At 41.3% G+C, this 18,871-nt stretch overlaps 2 protein-coding genes across 4 annotated transcripts in view; both read right to left on the reverse strand.

Annotated features, from left to right (window-relative positions):
• Nucleotides 1-7,962, reverse strand: part of EPM2A (EPM2A glucan phosphatase, laforin) — a 32,926-nt gene extending 24,964 nt beyond the window's left edge. Inside the window, exon 1 of the mRNA XM_035108819.2 lies at nucleotides 5,675-7,962. Within this exon, the coding sequence (XP_034964710.2) occupies nucleotides 5,675-5,939 (265 nt within the window). The 5' untranslated portion in view covers nucleotides 5,940-7,962. The remainder of the gene's footprint in view (nucleotides 1-5,674) is intronic.
• Nucleotides 7,963-8,104: 142 nt separating this feature from the next.
• On the reverse strand, nucleotides 8,105-17,118 carry FBXO30 (F-box protein 30). 3 transcript variants are annotated; one of them, XM_035108817.2, is made up of 4 exons: nucleotides 16,758-17,117; nucleotides 14,451-14,555; nucleotides 12,026-14,090; nucleotides 8,105-10,610 (listed from the first exon to the last, which is right to left on the reverse strand). In XM_035108817.2, the coding sequence occupies exons 2-4, from the start codon at nucleotides 14,513-14,515 to the stop codon at nucleotides 10,407-10,409; spliced, it is 2,334 nt and encodes a 777-aa protein (XP_034964708.2). In that variant the 5' UTR covers nucleotides 14,516-14,555; nucleotides 16,758-17,117; the 3' UTR covers nucleotides 8,105-10,406. The 3 variants fall into 3 exon arrangements, with proteins under 3 accessions (XP_034964708.2, XP_060128714.1, XP_060128715.1); XM_060272731.1 differs by having other exon boundaries at nucleotides 14,451-17,117; XM_060272732.1 differs by lacking the exon at nucleotides 8,105-10,610 and having other exon boundaries at nucleotides 10,617-14,090; nucleotides 16,758-17,118.
• Between the last annotated feature and the right edge of the window lie 1,753 nt (nucleotides 17,119-18,871).

Genomic DNA, 18,871 nt, shown 5'->3' on the forward strand with positions numbered 1-18,871 from the left:
CTAAATAGAGATGGCTCAGACCCCTTGGCGATGGGCCTGCTTGGTTTCCAAATAGCACTTTCCCTGTACATTTCTAAAGCCTGGCTTAGCATATAAAAAATGCAAAGGTACATTACAAAATGTACATTACAAAAACTGTATACTTGGTCTCTGTTTTTCAGCAAATTATGGTGGATAATAAGTTAAGTAAACTTATAGTGTGTCCCCCTTTAGTTGTTTCAGCAGTAAACAATAGGGGGGTGAACAATACAGTGGTACCTCTACCTACGAATGACTCGTCAACCGAATTTTTCGACTTACGAATGGGTAATGGCCACGCGCTTACAAATGTCTCAACATCTGAAAAAAACCACGGCGGTTTTAGATAGGGATTTTTCGACTTACAAATTTTCAGGTAGGGTTGTTTCGACTTACGATTTTTTCCATTTTCAATGCATTCCTATGGGAAATCGCGTTTCCAATGGCGTTTTTCAACTTACGAATTTTTCGACTTATGAAGGTGCCTTCGGAACAGATTAAATTCGTAAGTCGAGGCACCACTGTACAGTACTCACTTGCTATTCTGAATGTGTTAATTTTTGCTCATCGGATCAGTTAAAACCTGTCCCTTTGTTCAGGGAACTGAGGCATTGCTGTGTTGAGTACATATATAAGCTTTATTCACACACACACACACACACACACACACACACACACACACACACATCTTGCAAGTCAGGAAGAGAACAAAACCTTTCTGTTATCAAGTACTTATAGGTGGCACAGAGGCAGAGATAAGGCTGCAACCCTTTATACACTTACCTAGAAACACAATGGAACTTACTTCTGAGTATACATGCCTAGGATTATGCTGTAAGTCTCTTTCACTGCTCTTATTTACAACCAGAAAAAGGACAATTGCAAAGATAAAACTAAAGGCTTGATAAACTGTAGCTAAGGAGCAGAGCACATGCTTTGCAGGAAATAGACCCAGGTTCAATCTCCAGCATTTCTAAGTAGTGCTGCGAAAAACCCCTTGTCTAAGACCCTGCCAGAAAGTTCACATAATGCTGAGCTGGATAAACTAATGGTCTGGCTTCAGTCCCTGGCACACTCAGAGTGGATCTGAGGAGGAAAAAATTTAATGGTAGAATGATAGAATCATAGAGTTGGAAGAGACCACAAGGGCCATCCAGGCCAACCCCCTGCCAAGCAGGAAACACCATCAAAGCATTCTTGACATATGCCTGTCAAGCCTCTGCTTAAAGACCTCCAAAGAAGGAGACTCCACCACACTTCTTGGCAGCAAATTCCACTGTCGAACAGCTCTTACTGTCAGGAAGTTCTTCCTAATGTTTAGGTGGAATCTTCTTTCTTGTAGTTTGAATCCATTGCTCCGTGTCCGCTTCTCTGGAGCAGCAGAAAACAAACTTTCTCCCTCCTCTATATGACATCCTTTTATATATTTGAACATGGCTATCATATCACCCCTTAACCTTCTCTTTTCCAGGCTAAACATACCCAGCTCCCTAAGCCGTTCCTCATAAGGCATCGTTTCCAGGCCTTTGACCATTTTGGTTGCCCTCCTCTGGACACGTTCTAGCTTGTCAGTATCCTTCTTGAACTGTGGTGCCCAGAACTGGACACAGTACTCCAGGTGAGGTCTGACCAGAGCAGAATACAATGGTACTATTACTTCCCTTGATCTAGACGCTATACTCCTATTGATGCAGCCCAGAATTGCATTGGCTTTTTTAGCTGCTGCATCACACTGTTGACTCATGTCAAGTTTGTGGTCTACCAGGACTCCTAGATCCTTTTCACATGTACTGCTCTCAAGCCAGGTGTCTCCCATCCTGTATTTGTGCCTTTAATTTTTTTTTGCCCAAGTGTAGTACTTTACATTTCTCCTTGTTAAAATTCATCTTGTTTGCTTTGGCCAAATTTGGTAAATTTCATCCCCTGATTTTTGCCCCCCCCCCCCCCCGAAAATATCCAATATGCTTCTACAGTACTGCCTTTACAACCTCTCCTCCTCCCTCCGCCTCCGCACTCGAGTCTCTTCTGACATCAGCAAGGGCAAGAGGGTGGAGCTGCAACTAAAGTCACCTGTGGAAGCCGGCCATCTATCCCTGGCCCCTGCCTCTCTATGTGAGTTGAGGGAAAGAGCAGGGCCAGAATGATGAGGGAAGTGGGAGACCAGATGCAGGGAACCCCTCTCCACAAAGTGGGGGAGGATTTGGTGCCATGAGTGTATGTGTGACCCCCCACCCCACCCAGTCCTTTCTTTTGCCTGACCTCTCTCATATTTTGCCCAACCAAAGGTGCCAACCCAATTTTAGACCATACCAGAAAACTAACCCATAGAAGATTGCTCTATTTTCAATGTTTTAATTTTACAACATGTTCGTGTTTACTTCTAGTCACTCACAAAGTATCCTTACTGTACCTGAAAACATTAAAAGCTCTAATACTGTTTGCTCAGCAAAAGGATTGAAATAAGCTGTGCTTTTTAAAAAATTAGGCAGTCAATACCTAGTTGCGCTTAATGTTCCTTCCCTTCTATTACTTTTTAGACAAGATTGAAATGCACAAAGGGAATAAAATTTAAATTTGTTGAGTTAAAAGTCGATTAAGCTCTCATAGTGCTGTCTTGTAGGAGAAATGAGGGTTTTCGATTCTCAGGTCCAAGAGGGACATCTAGTGGGAGCAGAAAGTATTGATTTATAGACCATTCTAGCTTGAAGAAGGAAGAGAGAAAGAGAGAAAGAGAGCAAAAGATTGAGGAAGGGAATAAAAAAGACATGAAAGGGAACAAGAAATTTAATTATTTCAGTAAAATCTTCTCTGGAGGTCACAGATTTGGAGAGTGTGTTATAGGGGTAAAGGCTCACATTAAATATCATGCCCAGAGTCAATATTTAAAGTTTAATTATTTGAATTCTAGTAAAAAAAAAACCTATTGCTGGCATATTTTATCATTAGAACATAAGGAGTCTTTATGAAAATTGTCTCTACAAACTCTGATTCATGTGATAATGTGATAATTAATGTGTGTGCCCATTATAAGGTGTTTGACTACTTGAAATCATACATTCTGCAACTCAAAATGTCATTTATTCTGGATGTATGTTAAACAGGATATCAGCAATCAATGAGTAAAACAGCAGGTTCTTGACATATTTTTGTTGTATGAATGGTATATAAAAAGCTATAAAATAAAGCTATAGAATTCCTAGTTGTCATAATTAGATTTTACTGCTACCACGAGGAAATGATTGGCTACCAACTGTAGTAGCAAGATAAAGATGCATTGTTTCTGAAACCTACTGTCATTTTGCAATGGAACAGGAAGATTTCCTTATGAAACTGTGCTACAACAATATATAGCTACCTTCAGTACCCAGTACATTCTTCCCTTCCATTTTATCTACTTTAGCTTCTCCAGGTCTTCTCCCTATTTCCAATACTGTCTAGCTTTTCTATGCAATTATAAGTAGAATAGAATAGATTCTTACCACCATTACACACACACACACACACACACTATCCATAAGAAATGTACTCAACTGTTTTAAAATAACACCTGGTTTTGAAATTTTAAAGCAATAAAGCACAATTCCAAAAAATAATACCAAGATAGTGTAATTATATACTACACATCTTAGCTAAATATTAACTGTACATGGTGCAACTTTCAATCACACACCTTACTACTCTCAATGTGCAAATAAAAAACAAAACACTGAACCGCAAAAGAATGTCTTTTATTTTCACCAGCCTACTGCAACCTTGAAACAATGTGTCTTTATTTTCCTCTCCAGTGCCATAAACCATGCTTACTTACTTAGGTGCACTAACTCATAAACATTTTTGTCTGGAAGCTGCACTATGTAAACTATACTCTCAACTTTCATTATTATTAAGCCCTGCATTTGGATGTGAAGCCATCTTGTACACTGTGAATGGGGCAATATAAATCCAATGTGACCTCTGTGGGTGCAGTAGTTTCTTTCCCACCATCCCTATGAGCCTGCATAGCATTACTCTGTGAGTCATTCACCCCTTGAAAAGGACTTCTACACCTTTCTAACAGTTTTTCAAAGTTACCAAAGAAGTATGACCTACTGGGACTGTTGGTCTTCACCAAAATACACATGTCCACAGGATATTCCAATGATTGTTTTGGATGCAAGCGCCTTTCTTTCCTAAATCCTGCCTAAAGGTATCCAACCACACCTCCTTCGCAGGAGCCTACATTTCATTTAGAAGAGATTTATGGCATATATTTGCAACAGTTGGGTGTATGGGTGTTAAGGGAGGGGTACCTCTGGCGTGGGACACTTCGTGCTCCTTCTGGAAGAGTTTGTACACCTTTGGTCCCCACCTTGCACTCAGTTCCCAGCTGTAGCTCCTAGAAGCTGTCAGCACGTGGATAGTGGCCACACCATGGAAAACAGAATCTACTGGCTGGCTAACCCAGGTGAGGGTAGCTGATGGGTCTCAAGTCAAACCCTGGCAAACTGAGCAAATGAAACCGATAGTGGATTCAATGGTCAAGAAAGCAGTTTCTACGTGTGCTGTAGAGGAAGGTGAGGGGCAGATGGGGCTCATCTAGGAGAAGAAAGACTCAGATCCTAAACCTCTGCTGCCTTATATCTTCAGGAGAAGAAATAACCCTACACAGATCTGGATCAGAGACCCTATCTGGAGCAGAGTCCCTAAGATGACTGGACTGCAGACAAGCTGATGCCAAACGTTTTGCTCTGCTTTCCTTTGGGACCACATCAGCAAGGCCTGTCGTCTGGGCAGCCCAGGACAGCCATACACACCAACCAGGCTTGCGCCTCAGAGAAGTCACTTCGGTGCTGTTAATGCAGCGGTTTGACTTCATGTCTCTCTAGACAGCCAGATGCCAACCAGAGACCTGTGTGCCCCTGTATTCACTCATGACCCTTGTTAATTCCCCATGGTCATCACAAGCTAACCGCAACTCGGAAGTTGAATGGAATCCGTCATGGAAGTCCGTTCGACTTCCAAAAAGTTCGAAAACCAAGGCGCGGGTTCCAATTGGCTGCAGGAAGCTCCTGCAGCCAATTGGAACCCTTGTCGGACATTTGGGTTCCAAAGAGCATTCACAACACAAACCGGAACACTCACTTCCAGGTTTGCAGCGTTTGGGAGCCAAAAGGTTCCAGCTCACAAGATGTTTGACTTCCGAAGTATAACTGCACTTCAGAGCCACCTCACATCCCATTCCCAGTCTCAACAGAAGGGTGTGTGTGTGTGTGTGTGTGCAAACCTAATAACTATCTCCACCCCTATTTACTACAATAATAATCTGCCCCCCCCCCCCCGCTTTGTAGCCATAACAGCACCATCCACGCGAAGAAATATATCTCGGCAAACTGAGGGGAAGACATTTGTGAGCTACCTAGACCTAAAAGATCCGCTCAAGGCAGACTGGTTTTTTTTATTCTTTTATTACATAACGGTGACACAGCTGTGCTGATGCAATAAGCGCGCGTCCCTCGCGCTGCCCACGACGCGGGCAAAAACAACGGCCCACCGTTCTCGACGCGAGAACTGACCGCCAAGGCCACGCCCCCGTTGCACACGCATGCGCGCGCGCACATACAAACACGGAAAGGAAGAAGGCGGGGGCGGGGAGCTGGGCTTGCTGAGCGGCCGTTACCTTCCCAGACGGCGTCCCCTGTCTCGTGCCGCCTGAGGAACTTGTACCAGAAGGTGCACGCGGCTTCGTCCTCGCGCAGGGCCGCCTCCGCGAGCCACAGAACCGGCTCCTGAGCGGGCAAGGGAGCCAGCGGCCGCGCGGGCTTCATGGCCAGCGCCTGCTTGGGGTCCCACTGGCCCAGCTCGGGCCGGGAACCCGAGACGCACAGCGTCGTGCCGCCTTCGGCTAGCCGGGCGGGCACGATGACCCCGAAGCGGAACAGCATGGCAGGAGTCCGTGGCGGGTAGAGGGAGCGAGCGAGATGTTGTTGGGCTCCCTCACGGCGCCGCTAGGGAGGGAATCGCAGCCGAGCGACTGCGACGTCACTTCGGCCTCCGTGAGGCGCTGCCCGTCCGCGCTCTGCTACCGAAAAGGGAATGCGAGCCGGTGGACACGTGACTCTTCAGGAATCCGTTATAAAGGACTCTCGCGCCGCTGCAAGCTCCCAAAGGACCAGCGCTTCTCGAAGAGAGCGAGGCTCGGCTTGCATTGTATTTGTTCCACGTTTCACTTCCATCCCACCTTTCCCTCAAAGAGCCACAATGCGGCAGGCATTGGTTCTCCCTGATTTAATCCCCACAACCACCCTGCCAGGTAGTTTTGCCTGACTGGCAATGCTCGCGGCAACGTCACCCAGGGAGCTTCCTGGGCCAGCAGGGATTTGAACTCTGGTCTCCCAGGTCCTAATCCGACGCTGCACCCCACTGGCTCTCCTATAGGGCTTAGGGAGAGATGGGGCAGCTCTCCTGTAGGCTTCCCAGCCCTTGGGCACAGGGAGAAAGAAGGAAGGTCTGGTCACTTCAGAGTGTCAGGCAACTGGTCCATTGAGCTCAGTGTTACTGGTAGCCTCTCCAAGGTTGCAGACAGTAGCTGGTCCCAGCCCTCCCTGGAGATGCCCATGATCGAGCCAGTATGTGCTAAGCATATACTCTAGTGCTGAAATGTGTCCCTCCCTGCACAGCTCCAGGAGTTGCAACTCATTCCCACCATCTTGTTTGCACATGGTGGTGATCAGGGGTCCTCAGGGGTCCCTGGGTTGTGCCTGTTAGGGTTGAGTCCGGTGTGCTTGGTTTTCCACAGCTGCAACTTAAGAGGAAAGTGGGTGGAATGATTAGATGGGGATAAAGGAGGCATTGCATGTCCCCTACTGCCAGGCCAAGTTGCTGTGCCCACATACAGCATATACGACAAGAAATTGTTCAAACCACTCAAAAGACTACATTGAGGTCTCAGTGTGCAGCATTCAGTTAAATTTCTGGCCCAAATTTGTTTTTTAGAAGGTTGGGAAAGAGAAGAGCAAATACTGAACTTTTTAAAAAGTTGTACACCTGTGTATCTACCAGCTCCCTGTAGCCAAAGCAGTTTGTTAGATCACATTAGTAACCATGATATTCATTAGGAAATACTGAAGCTTCATACTTGGGATATGGCAAACACTACAAAATAACCTGGAGGGTGGGGAGAAGAGAGAAAAATCCATTGGATTGGAAAAATCCATTGGGAATGAACAGTGGAAAGTGAATGCTTCATTACTCAGTACATCTCTTGAAGAATTCTAGAAAATTCATGGTTTGCTTCCTGAGAAGATTCCTGGTTTGCTTCCTGAGAAGATGATTAATTGTACTTAGCAGCTTTGGAAAATTAATAATAAATCACAGCTATACTCATAGTTTCAGACCCAAATTGGTTCAATAGGAACCTAGGGAGTTGTCTTGTATCGTCATGCCATCAGTCAATTTAGCAGAGTATTGTCTCAGCCACACGATCTATACTGTCAGCAACACTCCAGGGTTTAAGGGGAGATTGTGGAGATTGAGCCTAGGACCTTCTGCTTGCAAAGCAAATGTTCTAACCCCCCACCTCCACACTGGCCTAGCACAAATAGCATGAGGATCATTAGCACAAAACACATCATCCTAGATCAGGCATCCCCAAACTGCAGCCCTCCAGATGTTTTGGCCTACAACTCCCATGATCCCTAGCTAAGAGGACCAGTGGTCAGGGATGATGGGAAATGTAGTCTGGAGAGCCGAAGTTTGGGGATGCCTGTCCTAGATCAAGGGAAAGCATGCACTAAAGAGAGAAATGGCAAATACAGTTTATTAAGAATATGACAAACATTGCAAAAAATGGCATTAACTGAAAACATTCAAAGGAGTGTGGGGTTGGTGTGAGAGAGGAACAGCTGGAAAATGTAAATAAAGGCAACCAACTTGGACAAAGTACTAGGGCAGGCTTGTGTATTTAAAATACAAGGTACAGTACAGGAGAAAAAGTCAAGTATTGAGAAACTACATGCCACTGTTTTGTTTAAAAACTGCATAGCAGTATGAAATACTGATATCCTAGATTTGCATTGAATTCCTGCACACAGAAGAGTACCAAACAAAATTATTTAGCATTAAATGTTTTAATAGCTCTGGATTAAAGTTTTTAAAAAAACCACAGTATCTAAATTTCAAAGTAAAAGTGCACAGTATTGAGAATGAAGTGTTCAAAAAGCTAAATGTGGAAAAATGAATCAATTTTCCTCACAGGTACAATCAATTTGGAGCTAGGGAGCCTTCTATTGTAAAAGGCCTTGGGTTACAATGTGTCTCAAAGAGGCCGAGGCATATTTTTGCCTATCTCTGTATTTAACCCCCCCCCCCCGCCAAAAAAACCCCCACAGTTAATACTTAAGTACACACTGGTGAGATATTTGATGGTTAAAGATTAGTGTATACGGAAGTATCTTGTAAAAACTGTGGAATGGACATTCTTGGTTGTTCCTGGGCTGACATCTCTGTTTTGGAGAATGGCAACTTCCCACAGATTCTTGAAGAAAATGTCTATACCTGGGTACTAGAGGTTTATTGGTTGTAAGAGCAGTATACTTGAATGCTCATAATGATGTCCCCTTCTCAGGTATTAAAACAACTAAAATTAGAAGTGTTCTATTGATTGAAGAAAAATTATGCAGGATTAAATGAAAATTCTTTAGACCCTTCAAAGAGAAAGGCAGCTTTGTGAGAAAAAGTTAACTGATCCCAAGGTCCATGCATTACCAAAAGCCATGTAGAGCAAGCATTCGTGTTCCTTAATGGTATCAATATATGGCACAAGAGAATGATGCTGAGGTTTGTTTTTCAAAAAATGGGGCAACTTGTGATGAAAAAGGCAATTATTTCCCAGATTGGAGTCATATATGCTGAATGTATGAACTCTTGGATCAAGTACTTAAATGATTTCATTATAAACACTTCTAATGTAGCCATCTTTTTTCAAAATGGAAACACCCTATTAATACAATCTTGGTTTTCGTCTATGGCACAAGCTCAAACTAGCAGTATGGTATAAAGAGAGTTATGGTAGTATAGTTAAAGGCATTCTTATAATTACAGTAAACATTCAACACAATGTCCTCATTATGGAAGACTGGAAAACGATGGAGTCATGATAAAGATGAACATGCATTTAAGATATGCTGTTTGCAATGAACAGGTTTTCATCTTATAAAGATGGCATGACACCTCTAGCCTAAAAGCATTTGTTTAGAAGCAAATTCCATATTTCAGTGGAACCAACTTCAAAGTGTGCTCAGAATCAAGAGTCCTATGCAATTTAAAATAGCCTGGAAGCAACTAGTACATTTGTAGACATGTTAACAATAAAATGTATTACATTGATACCACAAAACAAGCCCTTCATTAGATCAATGAATTAAAAATTGTGGATCATTTTTAGCTAATTTACAACAAGCAACATGAATTTTATTCAAGTTCACCTTTTATCAATCTTTGCCAACAGAAGATGGGAGAAAATTTATTAATTCAAAATGCTAGTCTAGGTATACATTGAAGTCTGAAATAAAATTAACTTTTGTTCCATTACACCAGAGCTGGGGAACCTTTGGCTGAACTGCAATTTCCATCATCCCTGATTTCTGGCCTTGCTGGCTAGTTCTGATGGGAACTGGAGTGCAGGAACATCTGGAGGGCTAAAGGTTCCCCAGCCCTACATCAGACTTTTATTTGCAGCAGCCTTTGTTGACCATCAAGAAAAAGTGTCATTAAAAGGAATTCTGCTTCATTAAAATCAGGAGTTCGTTAACGGACTTCAAAGAGCTTTGATTGCGCCCCTTACTTACTTGCATCAACACCAAAAGCACCCAACCTATATAAGTCTCCTTAACTAGAAACTTAACTAGAAACAGTGTTACATACCACTGAATCAGCTTAAATGAGCACAGCAATCTTTCAAAAATGGAAAAGATTGTTCAAAATATGCACTGCTAAATGCTGTGTAGCATTCAGCTCACTTGTATCCTTATTTGCAGAGACCAAATATATGCAGTTTGGTCAGATTCCTGTTTATACAATTGTTCCTGTCTGAATTTGCATACCTCTAGAAGTGAATAAAAAGAAACAGAACCGTAAGTCAGAGAAATCCTTAATAAAAAGTTTACAGATAGGAGTTTTATAGAAACTACTCTGTCCAGCAAGTTCCATTGTTTCAAACATTAAGGCAACTTTCATTAATTCTAACCAGACTGTATTATAAAAAATAAATGCCACTTCAAAAATTTATGTACATGACAGAGTAGATTTATCTAGAAATTGTATTTAGTAAATTAATAAAGTGTCACAAAGTATTACATAGAGGTTACATCAGGTGCTTGAGTGTATGTGCAATTGGAGTCAATTCTTCGTGTTTAAAGTACAGGTTTCAAGACAGAGCGCAATGACCGTCCTTCTTTTGTAAGTTCTCGTGTGACACACATACACGGTAGTGGTACAGCTTCCTCCCGTCTCTCTACAGCATTATAACTGCATTTCTTCAAGTGGTCAGCCATGCTTACAATGTCAGCAAATTTCCATTCGTTTACAGTACAAAAAGCTGTGCTGAATCGCCACACCTAGAAAATAAATTTTTCTTATCAAAGTGCATTTAGTTCTGCTTTTTCAGGGTTCAAAGACTGCATTTATAACAGTTATGGCAGCAGTGTTTCCCAGCTACTAAGTGCATGGCAGTACAGCAGTAAACAAAACCCTAAGTTCATAGGACAATACAGTGGTCTGATCAAGAAGGTACAGTTTGATTATCAAGACTGTTCCTGCAGCTCCTCATCCTCATTGGTATGGGATGTAACTGGCTAACATTGCAACTGCAAATGATTTTTTTTGCTAACCAGTTATTGCCAAACCGTGGTTTGAAAATGTATTCAGATGAGGGTTTTGTTATCAGGTGTTGGTGTAGATGTAACACTAGCCACTTATTGCCAAGAGTGAAGAGTGTGGGGAGGAGGGAAATGTTCTAAATGGCAATTAAGCCTGTGAGATGTTATCAACCAAAGTGTCTTGGTTTCGTAACCAGAAAACCTTTCATCTGCATCCTTCTTAGCAATAAGAAGCTATGGCAAGAATAAGTCAAAATGAAAGACTCATCCTCCTGTCACAAACACATGAACTTCTATGGTAATTTTAACCACTCTGGATCCTAATGATTAGCTGCCTTGAGAACCAATCTTTAATGAAAAGCAGGATATAAACATTTTTAAAGGTACAGTACAGGGCATTATTAACACATTCTTAATCTACAGATTTTGTAACAGCATTCCCTTAAACCATGTGGTGCTCTTTTATTCTCAAATTGTTTTAGATCAAATGCGCTAGTTTTAAAGAGATAGCCCATCTACAAATATTTATTAGGGTTGTGTTTACGTTTTACTACTGAAGAGAGTGATGTTCAATATTTAGCTTGTGCTCACTAGCATAACCCTTTACAGATCCAATTCTTTATAAACTCACTACAAACTCCTGCTTCAGCCAGGGTCCCACACTGTCCAGTGCCACTTGGCTCATCCAGCATAAGTCTCACTGCCTTGGCCATACATCAGCTTTGGTCTTACCTGTTTTATTTGCTTACTCTCATTACTTTGCTGCCCACTCTATCTGCTATAGGTGTTCACTAGCCACTGGTTGACAAGGCTAGGGAGGAATCTGACCTGTGTTTCCAAGGGGCCATTTGCTTCCAGGGTCTTTTGCCTTTCTAGCAGCAAACGTCTTTGTTGCTTTGCTTTCATACTCATTAACTTGATCACAACTAGCTTGTCTAGTGCTGGGGACCTAGGCAGATCATAGCCCAGGGGTTTATGGGGCACTAGAGGCTTCCTGTTCAAAAAGCACAGTTCTTATTTTTAGTTCCTCTTTTATCTTTATTAGCAGTGATGAGGACCCACCATGCTTGGGAGACCTCAACCCATAGACAAAAGAACATACTAATTCTAAAACAGAGGTAAAGGCAATTCCATGTATAGTTATGCATACAAACCTTTTCTTTTATTTGCCACGAAGAACTTCCATCTGGATATGTCCTCTTTTCCCACAGCAGTATGACCATTCCTCGTGCCTGTAATAAACTTCCGCACACATCCCTCATTAATCGCGACACTCGTGAAAGCTGACATAAACTAAAACCATCTAGAAAACCTGCAATGTGTTGTAGAACTTCAAAAGGAAGATTACTCAGGTGGTCACTACGCAGTCCTAAACAGCATCTCTTATCAGGCTCTGTCAGCACAGTAGATATACATGGCTGAACCCCAAATGACCGAAGGTGCCGATCATGAATAATCTTTGCCCCTTGCGTTGAAGGACAGAATCTGCGTTGAGAATATGTACATCCATAATACGCCAGAGGACACCTCTGCTCCATCCAGCCATTGAGGCCAGCATGAATGTCACCATGTACATTCTTAAAATGCGAAGGAAATTCATTTCGTCTAAACAATTGTCCACAAACAAATGTAAACATTGAACGCTTTGTTTGGTATCTAGCCACACATTCTAGCACCAAATCTAGCCCAAGAGTCTGAAAAGGGCTTGGATTTGAGAGCTGTGGATTTGCATGATCGCATGCAGAGGCTGAAGCAATCTCCCCTACCATTGTATTTGTGGCCAGAATTGCAGAAGGGAGAGAAAACGTCTGCGTCCCAAAATCAACACGGTATCCGTCAATAACACGACTATCGGATATTCCCCTACCACCGGGAGAGTCTCCAAGACAAAACAGTAATGCTGCTGTGATTAAATCTATTCCATGAAGACCCATAGGATCTTCTGTTATTTCCAAATCTGATGTATCCACTGCTTTGTCTTCCTTTGGTGCAGATATGTAGTGATTTGCAAGGAAATTGTAGTTACGGTGAGGAATTAAAGAAAATACATCTATGCTTCTCAGTCTGTCCTGATCAATTTGTTTCTGTATCAGTTCTTCATTACAGTACTGTGGCAGATATACATGATTAACAGTGCCGTTAGACAAACTGTGGAGAGGTAATTCTTCCTTAAGTTGTGTTGCTACAGGAATAGGGCTGCAAAAACCCAATGCTTCAACATGAGAAGCATTACATACACCATTTGCTACATTAGATTGGTCAGAATTACACATACCAAGTTCTTTACTCTGTTGCAGTGTATCCGCGCCTGTATCGTCTGCATGAAAGCCATTACATAAAGAGGTATCAAGACCCATATTCAAATTGTACTGTTGCATGGTGTCGTAACAAATGTCACTTGAGCCATTTTGTTCCAACTGTGCTTTTTGATTCAAGATATCCAAGTGAATACCACCAACTGCTCCCATGTTATCTTCATCTAGACAGTCAAGTTCTACTTTATGCATTCTACTACAATTTTGCTCTTTTGGCTGAAAATCTTCACTTGTTTTAGGTGGTGAAATGCCAAGCTTTGAGCTTAACATGCTTATGTCTCTAGTAGCAGTGTTCAGGATATCTAGAGCTGTAGCTAAACTCTTTGTCGTTTCCACAGTAGCTTGATAAAGTGCACCATAAGACTCTTCATCAACAGGCATCAAGCCATTTGAAAGTGCAGCATCTGGGGCACCTGCAACAGAAGTCTGTTCTCTGGATTTTACCACCTCATCACCTGTTTTCGATGTCATAGTTGCTACTTTGAGAGATTCAAGGAGCATTCGTTGATCCTGAAGGGCAAGAGCCATGTCTAACTGTTCAACCTCATCAACATCTTTACTAAGATTTTCATAAGATTTTCTATCTGCATAACTGACAGGCCATCTGTTCCACTCCATAGTGCAGCATACCACACTTGCAGGGCAAATTTCTAGATGTTCAGCAATTTTGTTTCGGGCTACAGTAAATGGACAGCCAAAGCCACTGTTGAGACAAGGCACTCTTTCAAGTGGGCATAAAAGGCGATGCTCTGCAGCTTTGCATGAATGAAATACTGCTCCACAAACCAAAGGGCAACCAATCAAATCACAGGAAATGCCAGCCTCTGGTCTGGTCATACAGCGCCGACTAACACAGTTGACGCAATGTAGATGTTGATGTTCTTCCACGATGGCAAGTTCAGTTCTAGGAAAAGAGGAAGATAAAGCACACCAAATGTCCATATCTGCTTTTAAGAAAGCATCAAACTTGTAGCAAAGTACTCTCTGGTCATATAAAATCTGCAAGTGCCACTGTATGCACATTGTATGCCATTGTATGCCAGAGATTTGGCTACCGCATATAAATAATAATAATTTCACATGTTTTGCCAGTCAATCTTTGTATTCAAAAGCATTTCATTCATTCTAAAAGTGAAACTATTTCCTAGGAGCTCTATCCGGTTGTTCCACAAACTTTATAGGTTTGGGATTTTACTACCATCCCACATTGACCTTTCTAGTCCTTTTTAGTGATTTTTAAAAGCACTGGAGGATTGAAACTTACTTGCGTTCAGGCATACTCAAGGCAGGCACAGTAGGAAGTCCTCCCCCCGCTGACAGTGTAAACATGGTGACAAAATCACTTCACCGCTACAAAGTCCTGTGGCACCTGTTTCAAGGATAGATTTTGATCAAACCCTAGATAACATCAAAACAAATTTGCAAAAATAGGGTATTGTCTGGGCATTATACAAATGCAGCAAACAAGGCTTTCAGGCTAAGACTAAAGTTATTTGATATTTACACAAAGAAGCCCTTTGTTTATTATGTTAACTTTCAAAATGGTATTTTAGCTCCCTCTAGTGACCAAATAATGAATTATCAGCTAATATGAATTTTCAAGGACTTTTGTTAAAGAGGAAGGAACCCTGTAAAGCTCTTCACCAACACACGTGTGTCTGAGGCACTACAGAAAAACTGTTTGATCTAGGCTTAAGAATGTAGCTTCCCAACATACATAAAGTGGGTAATGAGTTCTTTCACGTTTGTCTAATACAGGCATCCCCAAACTGTGGCCCTCCAGATGTTTTGGCCTACAATTCCCATGATCCCTAGCTAACAGGACCAGTGGTTGGGGAAGATGGGAATTGTAGTCCAAAACATCTGGAGGGCCGAAGTTTGGGGATGCCTGGTCTAATACCACACAAAAGTTGAATATATATACCTGCTAAGACAGGCATCCCCAAACTGTGGCCCTCCAGATGTTTTGGCCTACAACTCCCATGATCCCTAGCTAAGAGGAGCAGTGGTCAGGGATTATGGGAATTGTAGTCCAAAACATCTGGAGGGCCGAAGTTTGGGGATGCCTGTGCTAAGATCCTCTGATAGAAAGGTGCTTTACATGCTAAGCAATGTAATTAGGAGCTATATGCACCCCGAATTCTTGATTTCTTTTATTTTTTTGCAGAATTTGGTGTGCTAGAAAATACTAATGATTAGGAATAAGCTATAATTTAGAGACCATATCCACCTCTTAAATGCATAAAAACTAACTTAAAGATAGATGCTTCTGAAATACGACCCCAGGTCAAGGCCTACTGAATGTTTCAGTAGAGTGTGATAAATTTCTTCTTCACAAGTACATTGCAAGCACATTACAAGAAATATGACTATAGCTGTGAAAAAGATTTCAATGCATCTCCCATTCAAATCCAACACTGTCTCTAAATTAAAAACTGGCCCCTGAATAAGCCAATAAAAAACTAAAAGCATAAGAAACCAAAAAATGTATTTTAAGCCCAAATGTTTCACCACCAAATTTAAGAAATGTATTCTTCAAATAAACCAAATCTTGCCAATATAATACGTACTTGAACTTGCTCCTTGAAGATTTGGAGTCCCTGAAACAGAAAAAGGCTGACATCCCTCATACCAAAGGCTTCATTGGGGAGTCCTATATGGCATTAACAGTATTCTAGTCTCTTGCTTTACTCATGTGTCATTCAAGGATTAAATTAACAGATGCAATAAAGAATCACACTTGGTCTTACTCCAAAACCATGCAGACACCACACACAAAGATCAGCCATATAAGGGAACTGCCTTCTTTTAATCAATACTTAAAAGATTCAGGCCCAAAGATGAAAATTGTGACAATATATGCACAAAATTCAGCTTAACTTTTAAAAAGCCGTATTTCAGATAATCCAACGTGGGTACCAATTATTCAGTGGAGCTCCACCCCAAAGGGATTCAGGAATTTAAGAATTAGTGGAATTTTCCTTTTTTTAATTCCTCCGCCCTCTCAATCTCTGCCTTCTGTGCCATGTATTTTTAGATCAAGGACAGGGAACCTCGGGCCTCTCTACCTGGTCCTAGATAAGAAAGGGAGGGGTGTGCAAGTGTGTAGAAACTAACCTACTGGTACAAAGGTAAAATTCACATTCATTGCCCTGCTCGTTTTTGTCTCTGGCCCTGCCCACCACTGGCATGAGGTTCACACAGAGGAGAACGTGGCCCTTGGGCTGAAAAGCTCCCCTTCCCTGTTTTGGATTGTAGGTCTGTGGGTGAGACTGTTTTCTAGTTCTAAGCTACTCTGGGAGCCCTTTTGGCTGAAGAGTGGGATAAAAATGCTTTAAATAAATAAAAATCCGCTTGGCTAAAGTCACCTAGTGAACTTGCAACAAATGCAAGAACTCCTCAGCTCACAAGCCATTCGAATATACCAGGCCTTAGAGCAAATTCTGCTACTTATAAATGCAACCAAAATAGCAAGATGTCATTTTTCAAGCTTCAGCTCTATCTTCTCTTGCTCAAGAAGTGGTTCAGTACTGGTTTTTGAACATCCCTATGAACAGGAAAATTGACTCACCAAATCAAGACCTTCCAAGGGACAGCAGAGCAGTGAGACTTTTCTGTGTAGACTCCATTCATATAATATGCAGATGGGGATAATCCCACGCTAAGGAAACTAGGAAGAAACAGAATCAGATTTCAGAAGCTATGAGTTTTCATATCCCTTTCTCCCTTTATTTTCATGGCTAAGTTGTTATGAGGTGAGAAAATTCAGTGATTGACACTTCTAATTAAATCTATTGCAAGAACTACAAAACCGATAAACTCTTATGGTTGAAAACATCCAATTACTGTATGATAGCAGCATATCTGATGAAGTTTCCCCACCATTAGTTTTCCTATTCAATGTATTTCCTTGTATTTTCTCCCCACCCCCACCCTCCAGTCCCCTTGTTATAAGAGCTTACTTACCAGTTTGTTATTGCTGGAATAGAGTTCAGGTTGATTTTTTCCTGTAACAAATCATTTTCAGTAAAGTTATTTTTTAAAATAATAATATCAACCTTAGAATTATAGTATACTGACATGGTTAGAAAAACACACACACACACACACACACAATCTTCTTAACACCAATGTAAACTTTAAAAATTATTAACATTATTTCACAAGGCAAGTTTTTTGATAAACTAGTGGAGAAGTAGGTGTTGTCCACGTCTGGACATTGCAATAAACTGTGGAAACAGCCTGTTATATACCAATGCACTTTAGCTGTGTTTTGTGAAGCTGCTTCAGAAGCAGTAAGCACAAAATGGAATAAGCACACACTCATACACACACACACTTTTCTGTTCTAAACTCCACTACTCCCTTAAGAAATAAGTCACTGGGATTTTACGAAACATGTGGGCATATAGACTGTTATGATTTTCAATATTGCAATTCAAAGCACACTTCCATGGAAGAAAGTTCTATTCAAATAAATATATGTGAAAGTAAATATACTTAGTATCCAGGTAAGTTAAATTTATAGAACACCAGACAACTGATAATAGAATGCAGTGCTTTGTTGGTGTTCCACAATGCAGTACCATGCCGTTCTTTTCATGGCTGTAATATTTTAATTCCTGGTAATCCAGGTACTAAACCAGTTTCCACAGTCAGATGTGTTGATCTCGTGTTTCAATTCAGTGCATGTGACAGTAAATCCCATAAATGCTACTCAAACATCATACTTGAACTCTGTCCATAAATTGCGACCTGTAGAATTTTCTTTTTTATACCAATATTTTATTATTTATCGACAGGCATCTCAAAATGAATTATATGCATTAACAATTAACAATTTGTTTTTAAAGCTCCACCTCTGAAAAGCGTGTATTTAAAATAATCTACAGGGTTGGACAAATATTATTCCAATTCCTAGAAGTCAGAAAGTACTCTTTCAAAGAATAGCAAGAAGAAGCTGTTACAGGCCACTGCATTAATAGTGAGACAGGAAGGGGTATATGGAGAGAGAAACAAAGTGATCAAGAAGTAAGAATACTGTACAAAGATAGCACACTGGAACAAGGAGGAAAGGAAGCAACATATTGATGTAGAATAGCGAAATTTATGTGCCGATGGACAGTAAAAAAGTTAACCAATGCCCTTAGTTCACTTCTACCAATAAAAATGATTTTGTATGATGGTTCAGGAGCAGAGAATTGCAGGACTCTTGGCTGAGAGTCCTGGAAGACCTGCTCCCTGCCTTTTTCCACCTGGCTTGAGAGGGTGGAACCCTGATGGACTCTAGCTCCAAAAGGTGAGGCTGCTTAGTGCAGACCTACGTCATCAAGCCTCAGCTTCCAGTCGCTGCTCACCATGAACCAGGATTGGCAGCAACAGCAGCAGATATCTTCCAGGCTTATCACAATATTTTATTCTTCTGCCAATTGTGCTGTTTTAAATGTGCATTTTATATTTGACTTCCTTTAGTAATGTTTTCTTTTTAAATGTTTATGAGAATATTTTAGTTTCCTGTTAATTATGTTCCTTTGAATGTATACTTTATATTTGTATACTCCAGTGATGTTTTATTTTGGATTGTTTTATTTGATGCTGTGGTCAAAGTGTTACAAGGTTTTCAGTTCTTTCTAAAGCAAGCATGCACACAATGCCTGTGCATTATTTTCCAAGAATTCCCCTCCC

The sequence above is a fragment of the Zootoca vivipara genome, chromosome 3, assembly GCF_963506605.1.
Source record: "Zootoca vivipara chromosome 3, rZooViv1.1, whole genome shotgun sequence".
Classification (NCBI taxonomy): domain Eukaryota; kingdom Metazoa; phylum Chordata; class Lepidosauria; order Squamata; family Lacertidae; genus Zootoca; species Zootoca vivipara.

Excerpts from the sequence above, each read along its gene's own strand:
- FBXO30 (XM_035108817.2), bottom strand. The coding sequence starts at position 14,515 with ATGTTTACACTGTCAGCGGGGGGAGGACTTCCTACTGTGCCTGCCTTG. Across the intron at positions 14,091-14,450 it reads TTGAGTATGCCTGAACGCAA|AACTGAACTTGCCATCGTGG; the intron begins GTAAGTTTCAAT and ends CTCTTTTCCTAG. Across the intron at positions 10,611-12,025 it reads CGTGGCAAATAAAAGAAAAG|GTGTGGCGATTCAGCACAGC; the intron begins GTTTGTATGCAT and ends TTTATTTTCTAG.